The 21162-nt window shown below is 40.3% G+C and overlaps 1 protein-coding gene and 1 non-coding gene across 2 annotated transcripts; one reads left to right on the forward strand and one right to left on the reverse strand.

Moving 5' to 3' along the window:
• Positions 1-16982: 16982 nt before the first annotated feature.
• Positions 16983-17089, reverse strand: LOC149022190 (small nucleolar RNA R71). The gene has a single exon (XR_016172570.1). It is a non-coding gene; the product is annotated as a small nucleolar RNA R71 (small nucleolar RNA).
• Positions 17090-17878: 789 nt separating this feature from the next.
• On the forward strand, positions 17879-18847 carry LOC149022191 (uncharacterized). The gene has a single exon (XM_089147566.1). The coding sequence runs from the start codon at positions 17879-17881 to the stop codon at positions 18845-18847; it is 969 nt and encodes a 322-aa protein (XP_089003692.1).
• Positions 18848-21162: the final 2315 nt, after the last annotated feature.

Here is a 21162-nt window from a genome sequence, read left to right on the forward strand (position 1 = left end):
TCGTTATAAGACTGTGATATATGTGTTGGAACAGTAGTATTGAAATCTTTATACTCTTGTCATGTTACATTACTATTCTTGTTTACTTATGTCTATGATGATTCATTTCAATATCATGTTTTAACTTTTATGATAAGATGTATTGGATGCATGAAAGATGATGAACTTGAATATGTGATTGCTTACATATTGACTTGGGATTGGGGAGTGTTCTATTGACACTTCTGTCCTTAGGCATCGGAGGGAATAGTATGGGATGTTCTCCGATGGTGCCTATCAACACTCTCCCGGGTTATTGGATGACAAACATAGGATTGTCTAGTTGGTTGGCTAGGTTTATCCTTGTCGTGTCAGACCCAAATCGGAAGGGCATTGAGACCGAACAACCCGTGGTAGTGTATGGTTGGATGGGCGCTCTAGGCCGGTAACCAATCCGGTAGGGGACATAAACCATGCTACGGATACCTGAAAGGGGCCATTTATTGGTCGAGTTGCATATGGATAGACTTGGGCTCACGGGCGCTCAAGACCGGTAACCAATCCGTGAGAGCACGTGAGAGCTTCCCATTTACTATATGTGGATTACCAATAGGGTTGATGAGTCCGAAATCCGGGATTTCGCTGACTCTAGTGTGAAGGATACCGGAAAGGATCGTCGGGGGCGAGGAATGGACGTATCTGAATCTGACTTGACTGACTGAGTAGATGACTTGCATTGGGCTAGGCCTTACTGTGACATGCGCCAAGATTCTCTGACCAAATGGTGATGTGAGAGAGCGGTGACCGATCCCCTTACCACGGTTTTTGATGACTTTACCGATCTTCCCCAGGCATTCCCAAGATATGGAAATGGGAGAGTGACTAACGACCCAAAGAAGTACGGTGCTATGACTTAAAGCATGTCTACCCTAGAGACTAGCATTCATAGAGTTAGACTCATATTTGCATCATATGTTCCATATCGCATTGCATTATACTATGTTTTGAATGTGTATGATTTCTAATTATGGAATAACTGCCTTGCTGAGTTCTTCGAACTCATTCCTTTTTGTGCAAATGTTTTTAGATTATATTCCAGGTACCGAGGACTATGATGGCACCTCCCTTGAGGCGGACTATGATTCCACATACTACCCTCCGGGTAGTGGCGTCGGTGAGGATCCGTATATTGGAACCGAGGAGGATTACTATTCGCACTAGGGTTAGCCCCACAGTTGTGCGGGAGCGGCAGCGTTGGGTTTACTTCATCCGTACTGTTGAGGAGACTACTATTAGTATAGAAGAAACCCTAGCGTAGTGCCCCATTTCCCCGGTGTTTTTATGGAGTATACGGGCCTAAAATTAACATGTATTTGGATTCTTCTTGTAAAACCCAGCCCTAACCTTGACCCGGAAACCTTGTTATTTGTAGGTCCAGTGACCCGAAGTAAAGTAAGAAGTCAACTTTGGGCCATCCCAGTGGAGGACTTGGTGTCTGGCTTTGAATCCATGAGAGTTGATGATGAAGTTCTATTTATGGAAACTGAATCTTGATGAAGATCGGATTAGTTGACGGACTTGGAGTGCTCTCTATCATGGTTTGAAGGCATTTCTACCTATTAGGTAAGTCACTTGATATGTGTGCAAAACCCATTTAGGATTGGATTTGATCTGGGTCTTCAATTCCCTGTTTTGGAATTGCTGTCTGCATTGGTCGACTGATTGGTCGACTGGACCAGTCGACCAATCCACTCGACCAATGAGTGCTGTCTTTGGCAATTAGGTCTTGCTTGCTCTATTTAAGTCCAATCTCGAGTCTACTTCGTATTTTCTGCCTCCAAACTCTTTGGAACGAACCAAAGACCTCTGCAAGTGTCACATCCTCCCAGCCGGTACCCTATCTGGCATACCCGAGAGTGTGATCCACAGCCCAAAAGATCAAGTTTAGGAACGATCACATCCATTTCGCACAATAACATAATCAAAAGCAAGAACAAATCATAATGTTCAAGTAATTTATAATAAAAGTCAAGAAAGGATCTCAGAAGGATCACTAAAAAATATCAGAGTGCGGAATAACAAGATACCAAAATCAAAAGACAACTGTAGAGTATAGCGGAATTATACCCTACAAATACATGCGGAAGGTAGATCGAAATCTAAATAACGCTCTAAGCTAATACAAGTAAAGTAAAAGATAAGTCTAGAAGAAACAAAAGAAATCTAATCCACATCTTCAGTCAGCTCTTCTTGCTCTTCAGTCTTATCTTCTTCACCTTGTGCTTCCTCGTACGTACCGTCAAAAAAATCCGAACCTGTAGAGAAGTCTAACAACAGATTGTACAAAAAAGGAATGAGTTTCGAAAGAAACTCGCGAAGGCAAGTTAATCCATAACATCATAGATAACATGTGGCAAACCATAACAAGATGCAATGCAATATGAAACAAACAATGTATGTATGCATCTAAACTCTATGTATGCTGGTCTCTATGGCAGACATGCTTTAAGTCATAGCACCGTACTTCTTTGGGTAGGTCCGCTCACATCCTCAACCATTTAAGATATCTTGGATTCCCTCCAACCATTTAAGATATCTCGGGCGACCGATTGGTAATGGGTCCTGCATCCTTCTCGGACAATTTCCATGGTAAGGGGTTAAGTCAACACACTCTCTCACAACCGTTTGGCATAAGTACCGGCGCATGTCGTGGAAAAGCCTAGCCCAATGCAAGTCATCTAGTCGCTTATATCAACTCGGTTCCAGATACGTCCATTCCTCGTCCCCGACGATCCTTTCCGGTATCCTTCGCACTAGAGTCAGCGTATCCTATGGCACTGACCAACTCGGACTACGGACTCATCAACCCTATTGGTTATCCACATATGGTAAACGGGAAGCTCTCATGTCCTCTCACGGGTTGGTTACCGGTCTTGAGCGCCCATGAGCCCAAGTCTAGCCATATGCAACCCTCCAATAAATGGCCCCCACAATGTGATTCCCGTCCTCTCATGGGTTGGTTACCGGTCTTGAGCGCCCGTGAATCCCCATTGCTACCACGGGTCGTTCGGTCTCAATACCCTTCCGAATCGGGTCTGATATAACAGGGGTGTATCCTAGCCAAACACTGCTAGACATCCCTAGGTATGACAACCATTGATTCGGGAAAGTGTCGATGGGCAACCCCGGAAACATCCCATACTATTTCCGATAATGTCCAAGGACAGAAGTGTCAAAAGGACACTTCCCAATCCCAAACCAAACTTAAGCAAACACATTCTCAGATCAGTCATGACATACACAACCAGTAGTTCATCATATACAAGAGAATGTAAAAGCAGAAATCAGATTAGGCAATAATCAGTAATTCATATAACATAAACAATGAAAAGATGATATAAATAAGTGCTACTGTTCCCACAGTAGGAGATCAGAATTAAAATACAATAACAGTAGGTAATCTCATAGTTTCATAAAGTAGAAACTAGAGAACAAGCAATCTATGTAGTTAAGGAATCAACTGTCCTTACCTGATTATCGCCGAAGATAATCCAAAGATCAAAGAGAGAGACACCAAACATGGCAAATAAACCCCTAACAAGCATAGATATAACATTAGGAAAGATACCTAAAAGATCAGAGAGAAAACGAATCAAATCAAGCAAAAATTGAACCTACTGACTTCATTGGTCGATTGCCTTGGTCTACTGACCCAGTCGACCAATCAATCGACCAATCGAGTCAGTACGGAATAGTGAAAACTATTTTGACCATAACTTCTTCGTTTGAAGTCGGATTGATCCGAAATTCGAAGGGGAACTTCTTAGGATGTATTAGAATCATATGGGAAGATAAAATCATCAAGTCATGGTAAAAATATGGGTTCTTGATTTAACCCAAGAAATTAGGGTTTCAACCTTTATGGCTCTCATGAAAAGGTTATGATCACAGGAAGAAAGGGAATGGTTGCAATCAAGAACATAATAAGAAAATCTTGTTTAGGTTAATAGAAACATTATGGGAAGATAATCATGGTCAAAAGATGGGTTCTTGATCTAACCCAAGAAATTAGGGTTTCACCCTTATGGTTCCCATAAAAAAAGGTTAAGATCACAGGAGGGAGGGAATTGATGATTGGCCAATTACAACAAGAAGAATTAAAGAATATTGAATTTAGATCAACCTCCACATTACCCATGAGGTTTCCCTCACATGAGAGGTTACCAAAGGTTCTCCGGATGATCACACAAGGTTAGGGTTTCAAAGGTTAGGGTTTCAAGAATTTAATCGGTCGGGGTTGAGATCATGATGATGATCATAGATCTCAAGGAACAAGATGAGATCATGGAGTGGATGGTTGCAAGAGTGCATCATCTTCTTCCTGATCTCAGCCAAGAACAGATTAAAGGAAGAAAATCAGATATGGAGAAGAAAGAAAAGAGAGTAGACATACCTTTGATGCGAGAGGAAGAAGATTACTTCAAGTCTTGTGAGAGATCACCAAGGAATGCAAGGGAATTGATTAGATTAGGGTTCTAACTCATTCCAGAGGCTTAGGAGGCATAGGAGGCGAAGTAATCCCGAGATTTGACTTAAATAGAGGAGACAGGACCAAATTGGTAAATTCGGACACCATTGGTCGATTGGATTGGTCTATCGGGTCCAAGCGACCAATGAGTCGACCAATCAGGACAAGCAAGGTTCAAACAGGGATTCGGAGGGCTATACAAGGTCAAATTGAGTGAGGTTTTCTTCTACGAGTCAATCAAGAAGTCTAGTATCAAGAATTGGAGTTCATTAGGTTCACCAACTAGGCTCATCTTCTTCGATGCGCAAGCAGGATTTGACAGACATAGTTCAGCAACTTCGGACAGGGATTTGGAAGGTTATATGGGGTCAAATTGAGTGAGATTTTCTCCTACAAGTCCATCAAGAAGTCTAGTTTCGGGAAATATATTCAGATTGGGCACAGGAGTTCATTAGGTATTTCAACTAATTCACCCCTCTTCGGTGCGCATATTCAAAACTAACACTGACAATGCTCTCAAGTGAGGGGCATCATCGACAATGTCCATGGGCTTGGGTTCCGACACCAAATCGTCAACCAAAAGGGTCTACAAGCAACAAGCTAAGATCAAATCAAGGTCCAACTTTAAGGTCAAACATTTAAACTAACCCTTCTTTACCCAAAACAGATAGGGTGTCCTGGCTAGGTTTGGGCTGGATTTCACATCCTCCCCCCCTTAAAATAATTTCGTCCTCGAAATTGGGAGAGTGCTTGGTTTCAAAAAGGCAGGGGTACTTTCCTATTATCTTGGCTTCCTTTTCCCAAAGTCCACGGAAAACAAATAACAATAAGTCTTTTTGTAAGAAAACAAGGAGTAAATCTGACATGCTTTGAAATCAAATGGAAAGTATGATCATGGCTTCATGAAGATTTCACAAGGATCATGGCGAAGATAATATGAAGATCATAAAACTTTAAGAATGAAAGGAGATTGTAGAAGAGATTGTTGCAAGGATGCAACATCTACTTCATAATCTCAATCTCAAAGAATAAATCATAGCAAGAGTAGATCAATACAACACAAGAGAGATTACAATTAGAAGGAATAACAAATCATGAAGATCACACTTGATTTCTCTTCGAAATCATCATATGGAGAATTCACAAGGTTATAGAGTGTATGGAGATCCACTCTAGAACAGCAGAGATAGAAGGATCAGTCATGGGAATGATTTAAGATCATCCTCCTATCAAAGGGAAGGTAAGGCACAAGAAGAAATCGTGGAGAGAATAGATCAACTTTGGGGTAAACTTCTACCAAACGAAACTAGGCAATTCGTACAGCAGAGAATAAATCGAACAATGCATATGGTATATATGCATTTAGTACAACAACAAGGTTAGGAATAGGTGGGATCTCACAGCAAGTCATCTCCCTTGCATCCTTGGTGATTTTCTTGACGGATCTTCGTCAAAACTCTTCCTTTTGCATCAAAGGTATGTCTACACTCTCATCTTCTTCTCCATCTCTGTTTTTCTTTCTTTTTTGAGTTGAGATAGTAGAGGAGATGCTGCATTCTCTGTTGCAAACATCTCTGGACTTGTCTCTCATGATCTTCCTAAGGATTAATGGCTAATGCAATGATCTTAACCATGATCATTGCAAGCTTTTGAAGGAATCATGATCAAACCATGATCTAGTCTTTGTTTATCTTTTTATTTGAATTCTGATCTCCTTGGATCTACTATATTGATCATGTTAGTAGTCAATTGCTGCGTTTTCTTTTCATGATCCATGATCTATCAATCTCTAGTTGTTTCTCTTCTACCATACCATGTTTTCTTCATGAATCATGATAATTACATATATGGTAGGTTTTGTTTCCTTATTTAGATTTATGCTCTTAGGTCTATTTTCTTGAAGATCTAAGTATGCTTCTCATGATACCTTTACCTGAATCAATGATTCATTCTCCTATTGTTCTTGCCTTTGATTTCTATCTTGAATTCTTCAAGAACCATGATTGATCTAATTATGGTAACTTTTTGTTTCCTAATTTGTATCTTGATGACTTGATTTGTTTAGTGTTTTGAGATCCCCTATATGTTAGGATACTACTAATGTAGTTTACCCCTTGATTAGTACCCTTTTGAACCACCAAATTCGGATTTTATATCTCAAAACTCTGATTTTATAGGCTATCGTCTCGCATTGGTCGAATGATTGGTCGATCGACCAGCTTGACCAATCCACTCGACCAATGAGTACAAAGCAACTCCAGAATTGGTATGTTTTGGATGTTTTGGTATCTTTTCTGTTAGGGATCTTTCCTAATATGTTGTATACACTTGTTTAGGACCTTCTTCTCAAGTTTGTCAAGATCTTACTTGATTTCTTAGGATTCCTTTGCGAGTTATAAAAGGTAAGGATGGTTACTTCTTTAACAACATGAATTGCATATCCTAGTTTCTATATTTGAATCTTGTTAAGTTATTTCTTTAATTAGATTCTTATAATGTTATACTACTGTGGTACTGTCTTGATATCAGTAGCATTACTTATTTATATTGAATTGACTCATGTATGATTTACTTACCAGTTATATACAAGTTGATTGTAATTATTGATTTCTTTCCATATATGAAGTTACCATATATGTGATGATATGAATTGATGCATGTGTATGCTTAAGTATGGTTTGGAAAGGAGAGGTGTCCTTTTGACACTTCTGTCCTTGGACAACTACGGGAATACTATGGGATGTTTCCGGAGATGCCCTCTGGACACCTTCCTAAACTGTTGGATGACATATCTAGGACTGTCTAGTAGTGTTTGGCTAGGATGTCCCGTTATGTCAGACCCTAATCGGAGGGGTATTGAGACCGAACGACCCGTGGTAGCAATGGGGATTCATGGGCGCTCAAGACCGGTAACCAACCCGTGAGAGGACAGGAATCACATTGTGGGGGCCATTTATTGGTAGGGTTGCATATGGATAGACTTGGGCTCACGGGCGCTCAAGACCGGTAACCAACCCGTGAGGGGACGTGAGAGCTTCCCGTTTACCATATGTGGATAACCAGTAGGGTTGATGAGTCCGTAGTCAGGGACTATGAGGACTCTAGTGTGAAGGATACCGGAAAGGATCATCAGGGACGAGGAATGGACGTATCTGGATCTGACTTGATGTAACTAAGTAGAAGACTTGCATTTGGCTAGGCTTTACCCTGACATGCGCCGGTACTTAGACCAATGGTGATGTGAGAGAGTGGTGACCTATACCCCCAGCCATGGAATGTCCCGAGGGATGCCGGACCCATTACCAACTGATGATGAGTGATTGAGACTTTCCTAAAGAAGTACGGTGCTATGACTTAAAGCATGTCTGCCAATAGAGACCAGCATATGTAGAGTTAGATTCATACATTCATTGTTTGTTTCATACCATATTGCATTTATGTTTGTTCCGAAATCCTGCCATTTATGTTATTATGGATTTAACTGCCTTACTGAGTTTCTTTGAAACTCATTCCTTTATTGTACAATGTTTGTTAGACTATTCTACAGGTACTAAATATCATGACGGCCCCTATGAAGAAGCGCAAGGAGAAGAGGCATATCTCCAGGAAGGTGATTGCGGTTACAACAATTACACTGAAGATCCCGCGAGTGGTTATGCTCCGTACGATGCTTAGTCCGACCATAGAGTGGAAGCGCCCTTGTGCTGTTTATGAGATTTATACTTATAGGGATGTTGTCTATAAGATTGAGAACAATTTAGTTACCTATTGTACCTGCTACTGGGATTAGATTCTGTCTTGCTTATTCTCTTTTAGAACTACTTTTCCGCTGGTTGTAGAGTGGGATTTCGCCTCACTTTACTTATCTGATTTAGACACTCTGATTTTATCTAGTACTCTGATTTATATATGATTCATTCTTTCCTTATTTGGATCTATGGTTTATCTTCCGCACTTTTATTATTATTGTTCATGATTATGTTATTGTTTATGTGGGAGGTTGATTACTCGATACCTGATCTTCGGGCTGTGGATCACACTCTCGGGTATGCCAGATAGGGTACCGGCTGGGAGGATGTGACACTTCTGGTGATACTTGGACATGTACTTAACTACTTTTACTTTCCGCTTCTTTGAGAGAGTGGCTACCACACCTTCTCTCCCTGATATGATTTTGACCACATTCTGATATTATCTATCTTCTGCACTCTGATATATATTTAATCCTATCTTATACATATTGTTTAGTATTAATTGTTTTTACCATTGATTATTACTGTTCATGATTATTTTACCGTGTATGTGGGAGGCATGGACCTCAGATCACTGATCCTTGGACTGTGGATCACATCCCGGGTATTTCAAATGGGGTACCGGCTGGGTGGATGTGACAACAATGGTATGAGACCTTCCTCATAATCACAGAGATCGATAGAGAGCAATGAGAGAGTAAATCTAGCGAGAGTGTGAGTGAATACCAACCTTAATGAAGAAGATTCGATGGAAGAACTTCAGCGAATGGTTGAGGATCTTCCAAAACTTTAAGGAGAGTGTTAGGAGGTGCTTCCCACGTTCTTCAGAGGCTTTAGAACATTATGGGATGAATTAGTTCGAAGATATAATAAATAGGGCTTCGAAAAACCTTTAAAATAAAAAAGTGACAAAACAGTCCCTGACACCTTTGGTTGGTCAAGGTTGGTCGCTTGGAGCAACCAAGGCTGAGCGACCAAGGCAGTCAGCATAGCCAAAAACAGGTCTTAACTTCTCCAAAATTCATCAACTCACTTGGAACTTTTCCTAACTCAACAAAGGGTCTTACCAAGCATTGTAGGACCTTCCAAATAGTGTCAAGCTAGGTCTCAAGTCCATCAAACAAGCTCTTCCCCAACAAGCTATAACTTCTTCTCAAAGTCAGGTATAGTTTCCATAGAAGAAATTCCATCATTGATATCCATTGGCTCTAGGTCAGACTCAATGGATTCAACTGAGATGGCCCACAACTATCTTCTACCTTCACTTCAGGTCTTCGGACCTACAAAAAATAGATTTTTGGATAAGGCTTTGGGATGGATTTCACAGGAATGAATCTAACATGCAATAGAATTCAAAGTCTTCGAATGAATATTTTCATTCATGAAGAACACACTTGATTTCCCTTTGAAATCATCCTATGTAGATTCAAAAAGTAATAGAGTAAACCGAGATTCGCTCTAAAACTACGGGGAGTGAAGGAAAGGTCATAACAATAGTATGAGACCTTCCTCATAATCACAAAGATAGGTAGAGAGCAATGAGAGAGTAAATCTAGTGAGAGTGTGAGTGATTACCAACCTTAATCATTATTTAACTTGTATTATGAAGATGTATTGGATGCATGAGAAGTGATGAACTTGAATATGTGATTGTCTAGGTATTACTTGGGATTGGGGAGTGTCCTATTGATACTTCTGTCCTTGGACACCGGAGGGAATAGTATGGGATGTTCTCCGAAGGTGCCTATCGACTCTTTCCCTAGTTATTGGATGACATACATAGGATTGTCTAGTTGTTTGGCTAGGATGTCCCTGTCGTATCAGACCCGAATCGGAAGGGCATTGAGACTGAACGACCCGTGGTAGCAATGGGGATTTGTGGGCACTCAAGACCGGTAACCAATCCGTGAGAGGTCATAAATCTCATTGTGGGGGCCATTTATTGGTAGGGTTGCATATGGATAGACTTGGGCTCACGGGCGCTCAAGACCGGTAACCAACCCGTGAAAGGACGTGAGAGCTTCCCGTTTACTATATGTGGATGACCAATAGGGTTGATGAGTCCGTAATCCGGGATTACGCTGACTCTAGTGTGAAGGATACCAGAAAGGATCGCCGGGGGCGAGGAATGGACGTATCTGGACCTGAGATGATATGACTGAGTAGATGACTTGCATTGGGCTAGGCTTTACTGTGACATGCGCCAGTACTTGACCAAATGGTGATGTGAGAGAGCGGTGACCGATCCCCTTACCACGGCTTTTTTTGATGACTTTACCGATCTTCCCCGGGCATTCCCAAGATATGGAAATGGGAGAGTGACTGACGACCCAGAGAAGTACGGTGCTATGACTTAAAGCATGTCTACCATAGATGACCAGCATACTTAGAGTTAGATTCATGTTTACATCATATGTCTCATATCATATTGCATCATGCTATGCTGTGCATCATATGATTTATGTTATTATGGAATAACTTTCCTTGCTGAGTTTTTTTGAACTCACTCCTTTTCGCAACATATCTTGTTAGACTTTTCTGCAGGTAATACCACTATTGGCTGTAGCAGTCAACCCTCTGGAGGCCGAGTTGAAGACTTGTATCATACTGGTGGCGATGAACCAGTTGATAAAGACGAGTAGACCGAGATCGGGACTTTTTGTTGTAGTTCAGTTTTATATTGTGTGTTAGGGATGGGATGTCGCCTCATTCCCTTTTCAACCTTTTATTTGAATTGTCGGGACTATAGTTTAGTTGTTTCACTTGTTATTTGGTGAACCGGTTGTAATCTTTAAATTTTAGTCGAACCATCTTCCGCTATTTTTATAGGATGGGTTTCCTCCCTCCTTTTCACACTTGATTGTTTATACTAATGAAATCCTTTCCGCACTCTGATGTTATTTGTGAATCCTTCTGAGGTACTTTCTCGACTTTTATTATTGAATTATTTGGAAATAAGGAATTGTTCTGCTTTTGATTATATTATTGTGCTAAGTGACTATGATCGTTCCTAAACTTGATCGGCGGGACAGTAATTCACTCCCCGGGTAATCCAGATAGGGTATCCCCTTGGTGGATTTAGGGCGGGATGTGACACCCATGATACTATAGTCTAACTAGACACATGCAGGAAGTCCATTCTCTTCTTATTAAACATTTCCTTTTACAACATGCGGAAGCCTACATCAATGAAGTTTATGATAAACTTTTTCTTTATTCATTAAATCAAAAGATCTTTAATAACAAACCATACATATTTGTGGTCAAGGACCATGTACTCATTACATAAACATAAAAACCCCACAAACACATGCTAGGTGACACTGTTGGCATCTAAACTTTATTTTACAATACACCAGAGGTCATTCGTTCTTACCCATGCTAGCAACCTCTTTCTACCCTTCTCTTTGGTACATGTGTCTGAAATAATAATGAACTTTAGTAAGCATTTAGCTTAGTAAGTGAAACTATCCCTAAAACATAAACACGGTAGCAAGACCGTGTCACAAAAACATTAGTTACAATAGGGGTTTAGTTATGGAAAGAATACACGTAGACAACATAGCCAATGGTATTTTCAAACACAATAGCTTGTATTCTCTTCCTTTTTCCTATTCATTGGCCCTCTAGTATGGGTCTTTAATTTTACATGGCATCTTATAGGGAGTGTACCATGGAAAGCTACACCTTTAATACTTTCCTTTCTACTTTTATATATGGTTAATGCTGTCTTCCTTTCCTTCTTCATGTTTGATTCCTTTAGTCTCGATTTATGCCGGAACTAATCCCGTCGCATACACATTCTCTTTGTGTACTGGAACGTATCACCATCGTACTAACAAGGGTTGAGACCTCCTAATTCATCTTTCTTCCTTCAATCTTTCTTTCTACACGAATCTTTCTTTTCCTCACTTCGGTAAGTTAAAAGGATGAATGCAAATAGCAAGGCGCTGTGCTGCGTGAAGTGAGACTGGCTGCCCTAAGTAAAGTGCTTCCTTATTACAACATGATCTTGCTCATACTGAGCTGTTGTTGCGCCTAAATCAGCCAAAAGTCTTCTTTTCTTAAGGAATCTATAGAGAGAAATCCCCTGGCCTTAGCTCATCTAGTATACGCTCATAGTAGGGTAGGCTAGGCTAACTCAACAGCTTACTTCTAATTGAGAATACGGGGTCAGTAGTGCCCCATGGTTCGCGAGAAGGAAAAAGGACTCATCTTTTGTTGCATCTGGCACGAGTTTTTGTCTCAGTTATGCTAGAATAGACCTGTCGCATAACCATTCCCTTCTTGTACCAGAACGAATCATCGTTGTACCAAGGAGGGTTGAGACCTTCCACATCCTACACTCGCATATTCTTATTACAAACAACCCTTAAATGTTTTCTCATCTCAACTCAAGACGGAACGTACCCCGTCGCAAGAGTATGCCCTCTCGATGCATAGGAACGTGTTACCGTCATACAATGGAGGATTGAGACTTCATTACCTTTGAGGTTGATTTTCCTTTGTATATCACATCACTAATTTTAGTTCAAGGTGGTGACACAATCATCTTCACATTCTTTTGCCCTATGGGCATATTACATGATACATTCATTAAGATCCTCTACATTGTCTCATAAGCTTATCAATCATTTGTTTATCACATATTTGTTTCATGCCCTTCATCATCAGGGGACTAATGAGTGTAGAAATGTGTAGTACCATCAATGATTGTAACATCCATCATACACTTCCACCAAAGTGGGCCATCAAACATCTACGACATCCCTCACTCCATCACCACTAAGTATGTATACATGTTCATAAATATGTTATTTCCATTCCACACACATAAAAATACCCTTATCATTCCATAAGCATATTGTTGGGAAATGCCGTGTCAGCATTGCCACATTAGCTGTAACAACCCCTGTAATTCTAACCCGATATCCGTATTGCAGGTCCGATAACCCGAAGGTCAAGCTGGGTTAAGTTGTGGAGTCTTCGGATAGAAATCCATGATCCATACCTTGAACCCATGGATTTGGATTCTCTTGATGAAGAACCTGCCTTACTAGGATGTTGGTTCTCTGGTAGAAGGCAAGAGGCATTTGGAGATGTCCGGAATGAAGGTAAGACCTCCCCCATGTGTTGATTAGGGTTAGGTTGATGTTGGGTTTCAACCCCTTTAGCAAAACACCCAAGTACAACAATGTACTAGGGGGCGGTTGATTGGGCTAATCAACTGCCCCAAGCAACCGCCAGGTCCTGCTTGTAGGAAATTGCCCTAATTTGCCCATGTTGTAAAACCCAGCCCTAACCTTGACCCGGAAACCTTGTTATTTGTAGGTCCAGTGACCCGAAGTAAAGTAAGAAGTCAGCTTTGGGCCATCCCAGTGGAGGACTTGGTGTCTGGCTTTGAATCCATGAGAGTTGATGATGAGGTTCTATTTATGGAAACTGAATCTTGATGAAGATCGGATTAGTTGATGGACTTGGAGTGCTCTCTATCATGGTTTGAAGGCATTTCTACCTATTAGGTAAGTCACTTGATATGTGTGCAAAACCCCTTTAGGATTGGATTTGATCTGGGTCTTCAATTCCCTGTTTAGAAGTTGTTGAACTGATTGGTCGACTGGACCAGTCGACCAATCCACTCGACCAATGGGTGTTGTCTTTGGCAATTAGGTCTTGCTTGCTCTATTTAAGTCCAATCTCAAGTCTACTTCGTATTTTCTGCCTCCAAACTCTTTGGAACGAACCAAAGACCTCTGCAAGTCATCTCCCTTGCATCCTTGGTGTTTTTCTTGACGGATCTTCGTCAAAACTCTTCCTTTTGCATCAAAGGTATGTCTACACTCTCTTCTTCTCCTCCATCTCTGTTTTTCTTTCCTTTTTGAGTTGAGACAGTAGAGGAGATGCTGCATTCTCTGTTGCAAACATCTCTGGACTTGTCTCTCATGATTTTCCTAAGGATTAATGGCTAATGCAATGATCTTAACCATGATCATTGCAAGCTTTTGAAGGAATCATGATCAAATCATGATCTTGTCTTTGTTTATCTTTTGATTTGAATTCTGATCTCCTTAGATCTACTATATTGATCATGTTAGTAGTCAATTGCTGTGTTTTCTTTTCATGATCCATGATCTATCAATCTCTAGTTGTTTCTCTTCTACCATACCATGTTTTCTTCATGAAGCATGATAGTTACATATATGGTAGGTTTTGTTTCCTTATTTAGATTTATGCTCTTAGGTCTATTTTCTTGAAGATCTAAGTATGCTTTTCATGATACCTTTACCTGAATCAATGATTCATTCTCCTATTGTTCTTGTTTTTGATTTCTATCTTGAATTCTTCAAGAACCATGATTGATCTAATTATGGTAACTTTTTGTTTCCTAAATAGATTCTTATAATGTTATACTACTGTGGTATTTTTTTTTTTTTTTTTTTTTTTTGTGTGTTTTGGTTGTGTGGGTGGGGGGGGGGGGGGGGGGGCCCCCCCCCCCCCCCCGGGGGGGGCGGCCCCCCCCCCCCCCCCCCCCCCGGGGGGCCGGTGGTGGGGTGGGGGGCCCCCCTTGCCCCCCCCCGGGGGGGTTTTGAAACCCAGAAAGAGTTAAGATTTATAACTTTTATACTTGAGATGGCTTGATTTAGGAGTATTTTGTCTTTGTTTTAGTGATAGTATTCATTAGGTGTTGTTTTATTTAGTCTCAACATGTTGCATTTTGTTTAGTTCATTTTTGTCACATTGCATGAATTTCCCTTCTTTTTATGGATGAATTTGACTGTTTCTCTTTCTCTTGAACATGTAGGTGAAGATTCATAATAGAAGAACATGTCCTCTAACTTTGTTGTAGAGTTGTTGCTGCATTGCTACAACAACGGAGCAGAATATTCTCAGATCCAATTCAAATGGAATTGACCAAAAAGGGCTAACTTAAGTGGACTAAATTCTTGTAAATACATGATGGTTTTCAGCCCTTGATCTCGGGGAGGAAGGTTCTAATCCTATGGCCAGAATCTAACCTAATGATTGAAGACATTTATGGAAGAAAGAGAAGAGAGGCAAGGAGGAGAAGAGGGGACATTCGACCAAGGGAGAATAGAGATTTGGCTGAGAGGAAGGAGGTAGAGAACGAATGCTGGAGCTCTTGTGGAAGCAAGGAGCTGCTGGAGTTGCTGATTTGTTGAAGAAGAAAGCTGGAGCTCATGTGGAAGCATTGAAGCCTTAGTTTATTCTTGTTTTTATAACTCTATCTTCTTATTTTCTAGTCTCATGTCAACTATACTTGGTTTTATGCATTTGAATTCTGTTATGGGCTAAATCTTAGCTGTGTTGGGATGATAGTAGTACCTAAACCTGAATTTTGATATGTAACTAATCATGTGTTCTTTAGTTTTATTGCAATCCACTTTATTGTTAATGAATTCAGCATGTTATATTGACTAATTTCAGTTCTTGAATGATCTTTCTTGAATGAATGTTATGATTTCATTAATTGGAAAATTAATGAAGTCTAGGTGTTTGTTGAATTGTGTGAGTTAGCATCATCTTTAATTAGGTTGTGTTAATTAGTAGGTTGGGTAGGAATACCCAATTACCTCACATTACCATTGATTGGATTGGGTTTAAATTGCATTCTTAATTCAATTCTTCATAGGAATATGCTGATGTTGATTTAGGATGCTTGCTTATGTGTATTGAAAAATACCATATTGCCATTCATTCCAAGTTCTTGATTTATCTTGGGGTTGTAGTATTGCTTTAGTATTTGTGTTTTAAAATTCAGGGAAGGGAAACTTGATTCCTAACACACTTGTCACTCATTAAGTTTCTTCCATTGCTCAAATCTACATTTTAGTTCCTTAGTTTTCTTTACCTGTCATTTGGTTAATTAGTTAGACAAATACCAATCAACCTTGTTAATTTCATTTAAATCAATTTTACTTTTACATTGAAAGTTAAGGATATAATTCTCCGTGGGATCGATTTTGTACTTATCATTTATTACTTGATTGCGATACGTATACTTGCGTAATATCTTGAGATACAAGCAACAAGTTTTTGGCGCCGTTGCCGGGGAATTTTGTCTTTGATAATTAGTGTAGAAGTAAGTTTTTGTTTTATCTACTGAAATTTCTTTACTTTGATATTAGTTTCCTTTTATTCTCAGGTGTTTTTACCCTTGTATGAACACGCTGCCTGATCAAGAGTTGGCACCCTTTGACATCGAAATAGAAAGGACATTTCGAGCTAGAAGAAGGGAGCAACGAGGCCTAGCAGCAGTTCCAACAATGGCTGAAGCAGTGAGAAATGGATTGAATAATAATGAGACTAATATGGCAGCTGAGGGTGATGATAGAGATAGAGCCATCAGAGCATACGCTGTCCCCATGTTGCATGAGCTGAATCCAAGCATAGTACGGCCAGATATTCAAGCCTTACATTTTGAACTTAAGCCGGTGATGTTCCAAATGCTTCAAACTGTGGGACAATTCAGTGGGCTTTCAACAGAAGATCCTCATCTCCATCTTAGACTCTTCATGGAAGTAAGTGACTCTTTCAAGATACCTGGAGCAACTGAAGAGGCTTTGAGATTGAAGCTATTCCCTTATTCATTGCGGGATAGAGCAAGAGCGTGGTTGAACTCCTTACCTCCCCAATCAGTAGCTACATGGAATGACTTGGTAGAGAAGTTCTTGATGAAGTACTTCCCTCCAACAAAGAATGCCAAGCTCAGAAATGACATAACTGGTTTTCAACAGTTGGATAGTGAGTCTTTATATGAGGCATGGGAGAGGTTTAAGGAGCTCTTGCGTAAATGTCCTCATCATGGCATTCCTCATTGGATTCAGATGGAGACTTTCTACAATGGTTTAAGTGGACAAACTCGATCCATAGTTGATGCATCAGCCAATGGGGCTATATTGGCAAAGTCTTACAATGAGGCTTATGAAATTTTGGAAAGGATGGCCAACAACAACTACCAATGGCCAGCTGAAAGAACTGCTGCAAGTAAGAGGGTGGCTGGAATTTATGAGTTGGATGCAAGGATGCCTTTAATCGCACAAGTTTCATCTCTCACTAGTGTGTTAAAATCAGAAACTTGGCTGCAAATCGTACAACCACAACAAAATCTAGCAGTCTCTTGTACATATTGTGGTGGGGAGCATGTCTTTGATAGTTGTCCATCTAACCCAGAATCAGCCTACTATGTTGGTAATTTCAGCAAAGCTAATAACCCATATTCCAACACTTATAATCCTGGTTGGAGGCAGCACCCTAACTTCTCTTGGAATGGTCAAGGACAGAATGTAGGCCCATCATCTACCCCAACTAGACCTTATCAACTTCCAAGTGCTCAACAAAGAAGTGAAGATTCAGCCTATAGAACCTTCTTCATCAATTGAGCTCCTATTGAAAGAATACATGGCAAAGAATGATGCAATTATTCAGAGCCAAGCAGCTTCATTGAGAAATTTGGAGAATCAAGTTGGGCAGCTAGCTAATGCTTTAAGCAACAGACCTCAAGGATCACTGCCAAGTGATACTGAAAATCCTAGGCGGGAAGGCAAAGAGCATTGCAAGGTTATTTCATTACGGAGTGGGAAATATATAGAGCCACCTCATGTTAAGTCCAATCAACCGAAGGAAACTAATCCTGTCCAAGAAGAAAGGGAAAAGGAAGATCCAAAGGCTGTTCAAAAAGACCAATCTGATTTTGAACACCAAAGTGTTGAACCACCAGCTACAGCTCCATTGCAACAGGGTTCTCCGTAAAAAAGTGCCTTATAAACCACCCCCCTTTCCTCAAAGATTTCAAAGGCAGCAACAAAACCATCAGTTCAAGAAATTCTTGGATGTTTTGAAGGAGCTCCACATCAATATACCATTGGTAGAAGCACTTGAACAAATGCCAAATTATGTGAAATTCATGAAAGACATCCTTTCTAAAAAAAAAAGATTTGGAGAGTTTGAAACAATAGCCATGACACAAGAGAGTAGTGCCTTCTTGCTGAACAAGCTTCCTCAAAAATTAAAGGATCCTGGGAGTTTCACCATTCCTTGTGCTATTGGAGAAAATTATATTGGGAGAGCCCTTTGTGACCTTGGAGCTAGCATTAACCTTATGCCAATGTCAATCTTCAAGAAGCTTGGTGTGGGAGAAGCAAGGCCAACTACAGTAACACTTCAGCCGGCCGATAGATCCTTAGCTCATCCCGAAGGAAAAATTGAAGATGTCTTGGTAAGAGTTGATAAGTTCATCTTCCCTGCTGATTTCATTGTTCTTGATTTTGAAGCTGATAGAGATGTGCCCATCATTCTTGGAAGACCCTTCTTGGCCACTGGAAAGACTTTGATTGATGTGCATAAAGGAGAATTAACTATGAGGGTAAATGGAGAGCAAGTCACTTTCAATGTTCTCCAGGCAATGAAATCTCCAGATGAGATAGAGCAATGCTCAATGGTAGATATCATAGAGGAGCTGGTTTTAGAAGAAGTTGAGACAAAGGGTAGTAAAGATCCATTAGAGCTTTCATTAACATCTGAAATTTCACAAGTGGGTGATGAAGCAGTAGCTACATTAAATGGTTAGATGCAAGACCAGCTGAGACATTAAGAAAGAATGGATTTGATCCTCTTGTATTATCTGAGCATGCAACTCAATCTCCTAAGCCATCAATTGAAGAGCCTCCTGTGTTAGAATTGAAGCCTCTTCCAGGACACCTTAGGTATGCCTATTTGGGTGAAGGAAAGACACTTCCAGTTATCATTTCAGCAAAGCTAACAACAGAGCAAAAGAAGATATGTTAATTAAAGTGCTCAAGAAATACAGCAAAGCATTAGGATGGACCATATCGGATATCAAGGGAATCAGCCCATCAATTTGCATGCACAAAATTCTGCTGGAAGACCGCTGTAATAATTCTGTGGAGCATCAAAGGAGGCTGAATCCAATTATGAAGGAAGTGGTCAAAAAGGAAATCATTAAATGGTTAGATGTCAGGGTGGTGTATCCAATTTCGATGACAGCAAGTGGGTGAGTCCAAGACAATGTGTCCCCAAGAAAGGAGGAATGACAGCTTGTGGAGAATGATAATAAGGAGTTGATACCTACAAGAATAGTGAGTGGGTGGAGAATATGTATGGACTATAGGAAGCTTAACAAGGCTACAAGGAAAGATCATTTCCTCTACCCTTCATTGATCAAATGCTTGATAGATTGGCTGGAAAAGAGTATTATTGCTTCTTAGATGGATACTCAGGGTACAATCAAATAGCCATTGCTCCTGAAGATCAACATAAGACCACTTTCACTTGCCCATATGGTACCTTTGCCTTTAGAAGAATGCCTTTTGGTCTTTGTAATGCCCCAGCCACTTTCCAAAGATGTATGATGGCCATTTTCACTGATATGGTGGAACAATTTGTAGAGGTGTTTATGGATGATTTTTCGGTTTTTGGAGAAACTTATGATGAATGTCTCACTCACTTGGCAAAAGTTCTACAGAGATGTGAAGAAACCAATTTAGTCCTCAACTGGGAAAAATGCCATTTTATGGTTAGAGAAGGGATTGTTCTTGGACACAAGGTTTCCAAACAGGGTCTAGAAGTGGATAAAGCCAAGGTTGCCATTATAGAAAAATTACCACCACCATCAAGTGTGAAAGGGATTAGAAGCTTTCTTGGACATGCTGGGTTTTATAGAAGGTTCATAAAAGATTTTTCACAAATATCTAAACCATTGTGTAGCCTCGCTTGAAAAAGAGAAAGTCGGTTCAGCTTTAGTGAAGCATGTATGACAAAGATTTTTAGAGTTGAAGAAGCAGCTGATCTCTACACCCATCATTGTGGCACCGGATTGGTCTATTCCCTTTGAGGTCATGTGTGATGCTAGTGATTGGGCTGTAGGAGCAGTTTTGGGACAGCGTAAGAATAAGGTATTCCATTCAATCTATTATGCTAGTCGGACCCTATCAGAGCACAACTGAATTACACTCACACCGAAAAAGAGCTCTTGGCAGTTGTGTTTGCATTTGACAAATTTAGAGCTTATCTAGTGGGGGCAAAGGTCATTGTGTTCACAGATCATTCAGCCATCAAATATTTGATACACAAGAAGGATGCTAAACCAAGGCTGATTAGATGGATCTTATTGCTTCAAGAGTTCAATTTGGAGATAAAAGATAGGAAGGGGACCGAGAATCAAGTGGCTGACCATCTGTCTAGGTTGGAAAATCCAAACCAAGCAGCTGAATTTGAAATTAAAGAAGTCTTCCCCGATGAACAACTCTTTGTTGTTTCCCTCTCAACACCTTGGTATGCCGATTTTGCTAATTATTTAGCCAATGGACTTCTACCCCCTATGATGCCCACTCAACAAAGGAAGAAATTTTTACATGAGGTTAAAAGGTATTTCTGGGATGAACCATTCTTATTTAAGCTATGTGCAGATCAAATATTGAGGCGTTGTATCCCTGAGGTAGAAGTAGAGGATGTGTTGAGGCAATGCCATGACTCCCCATATGGTGGACATTATCAAGGAGATAGGACAGCAGCAAAGGTCTTGCAATCGGGGTTTTATTGGCCAAGTATGTTCAAGGATGCCTATCAATTCATTCAAAAATGTGATAGATGTCAAAGAGTGGGAAACATCTCAAAAAGGAATGAAATGCCCTTAACCAATATCTTGGAAGTAGAATTGTTTGATGTTTGGGGAATTGATTTCATGGGGCCTTTTATTCCTTCATATGGCAATCTTTACATTTTAGTAGCAAGGGACTATGTATCCAAGTGGGTGGAGGCTGCTGCTTGTTCAACTAATGATGCAAAGGTGGTTATTGACTTCATGAGAAAGAATATCTTCACTAGATTTGGTACTCCAAGAGCCATAATCAGTGATGAAGGTTC

Source organism: Hakea prostrata, chromosome 3 (genome assembly GCF_041222555.1).
Source record: "Hakea prostrata isolate BN-2017 chromosome 3, UWA_Hpros_2, whole genome shotgun sequence".
NCBI lineage: Eukaryota > Viridiplantae > Streptophyta > Magnoliopsida > Proteales > Proteaceae > Hakea > Hakea prostrata.

What these genes read in the sequence shown, in the direction of transcription:
- LOC149022191 (XM_089147566.1), top strand. Translation starts at nt 17,879, where the DNA reads ATGTTAAGTCCAATCAACCGAAGGAAACTAATCCTGTCCAAGAAGAAA.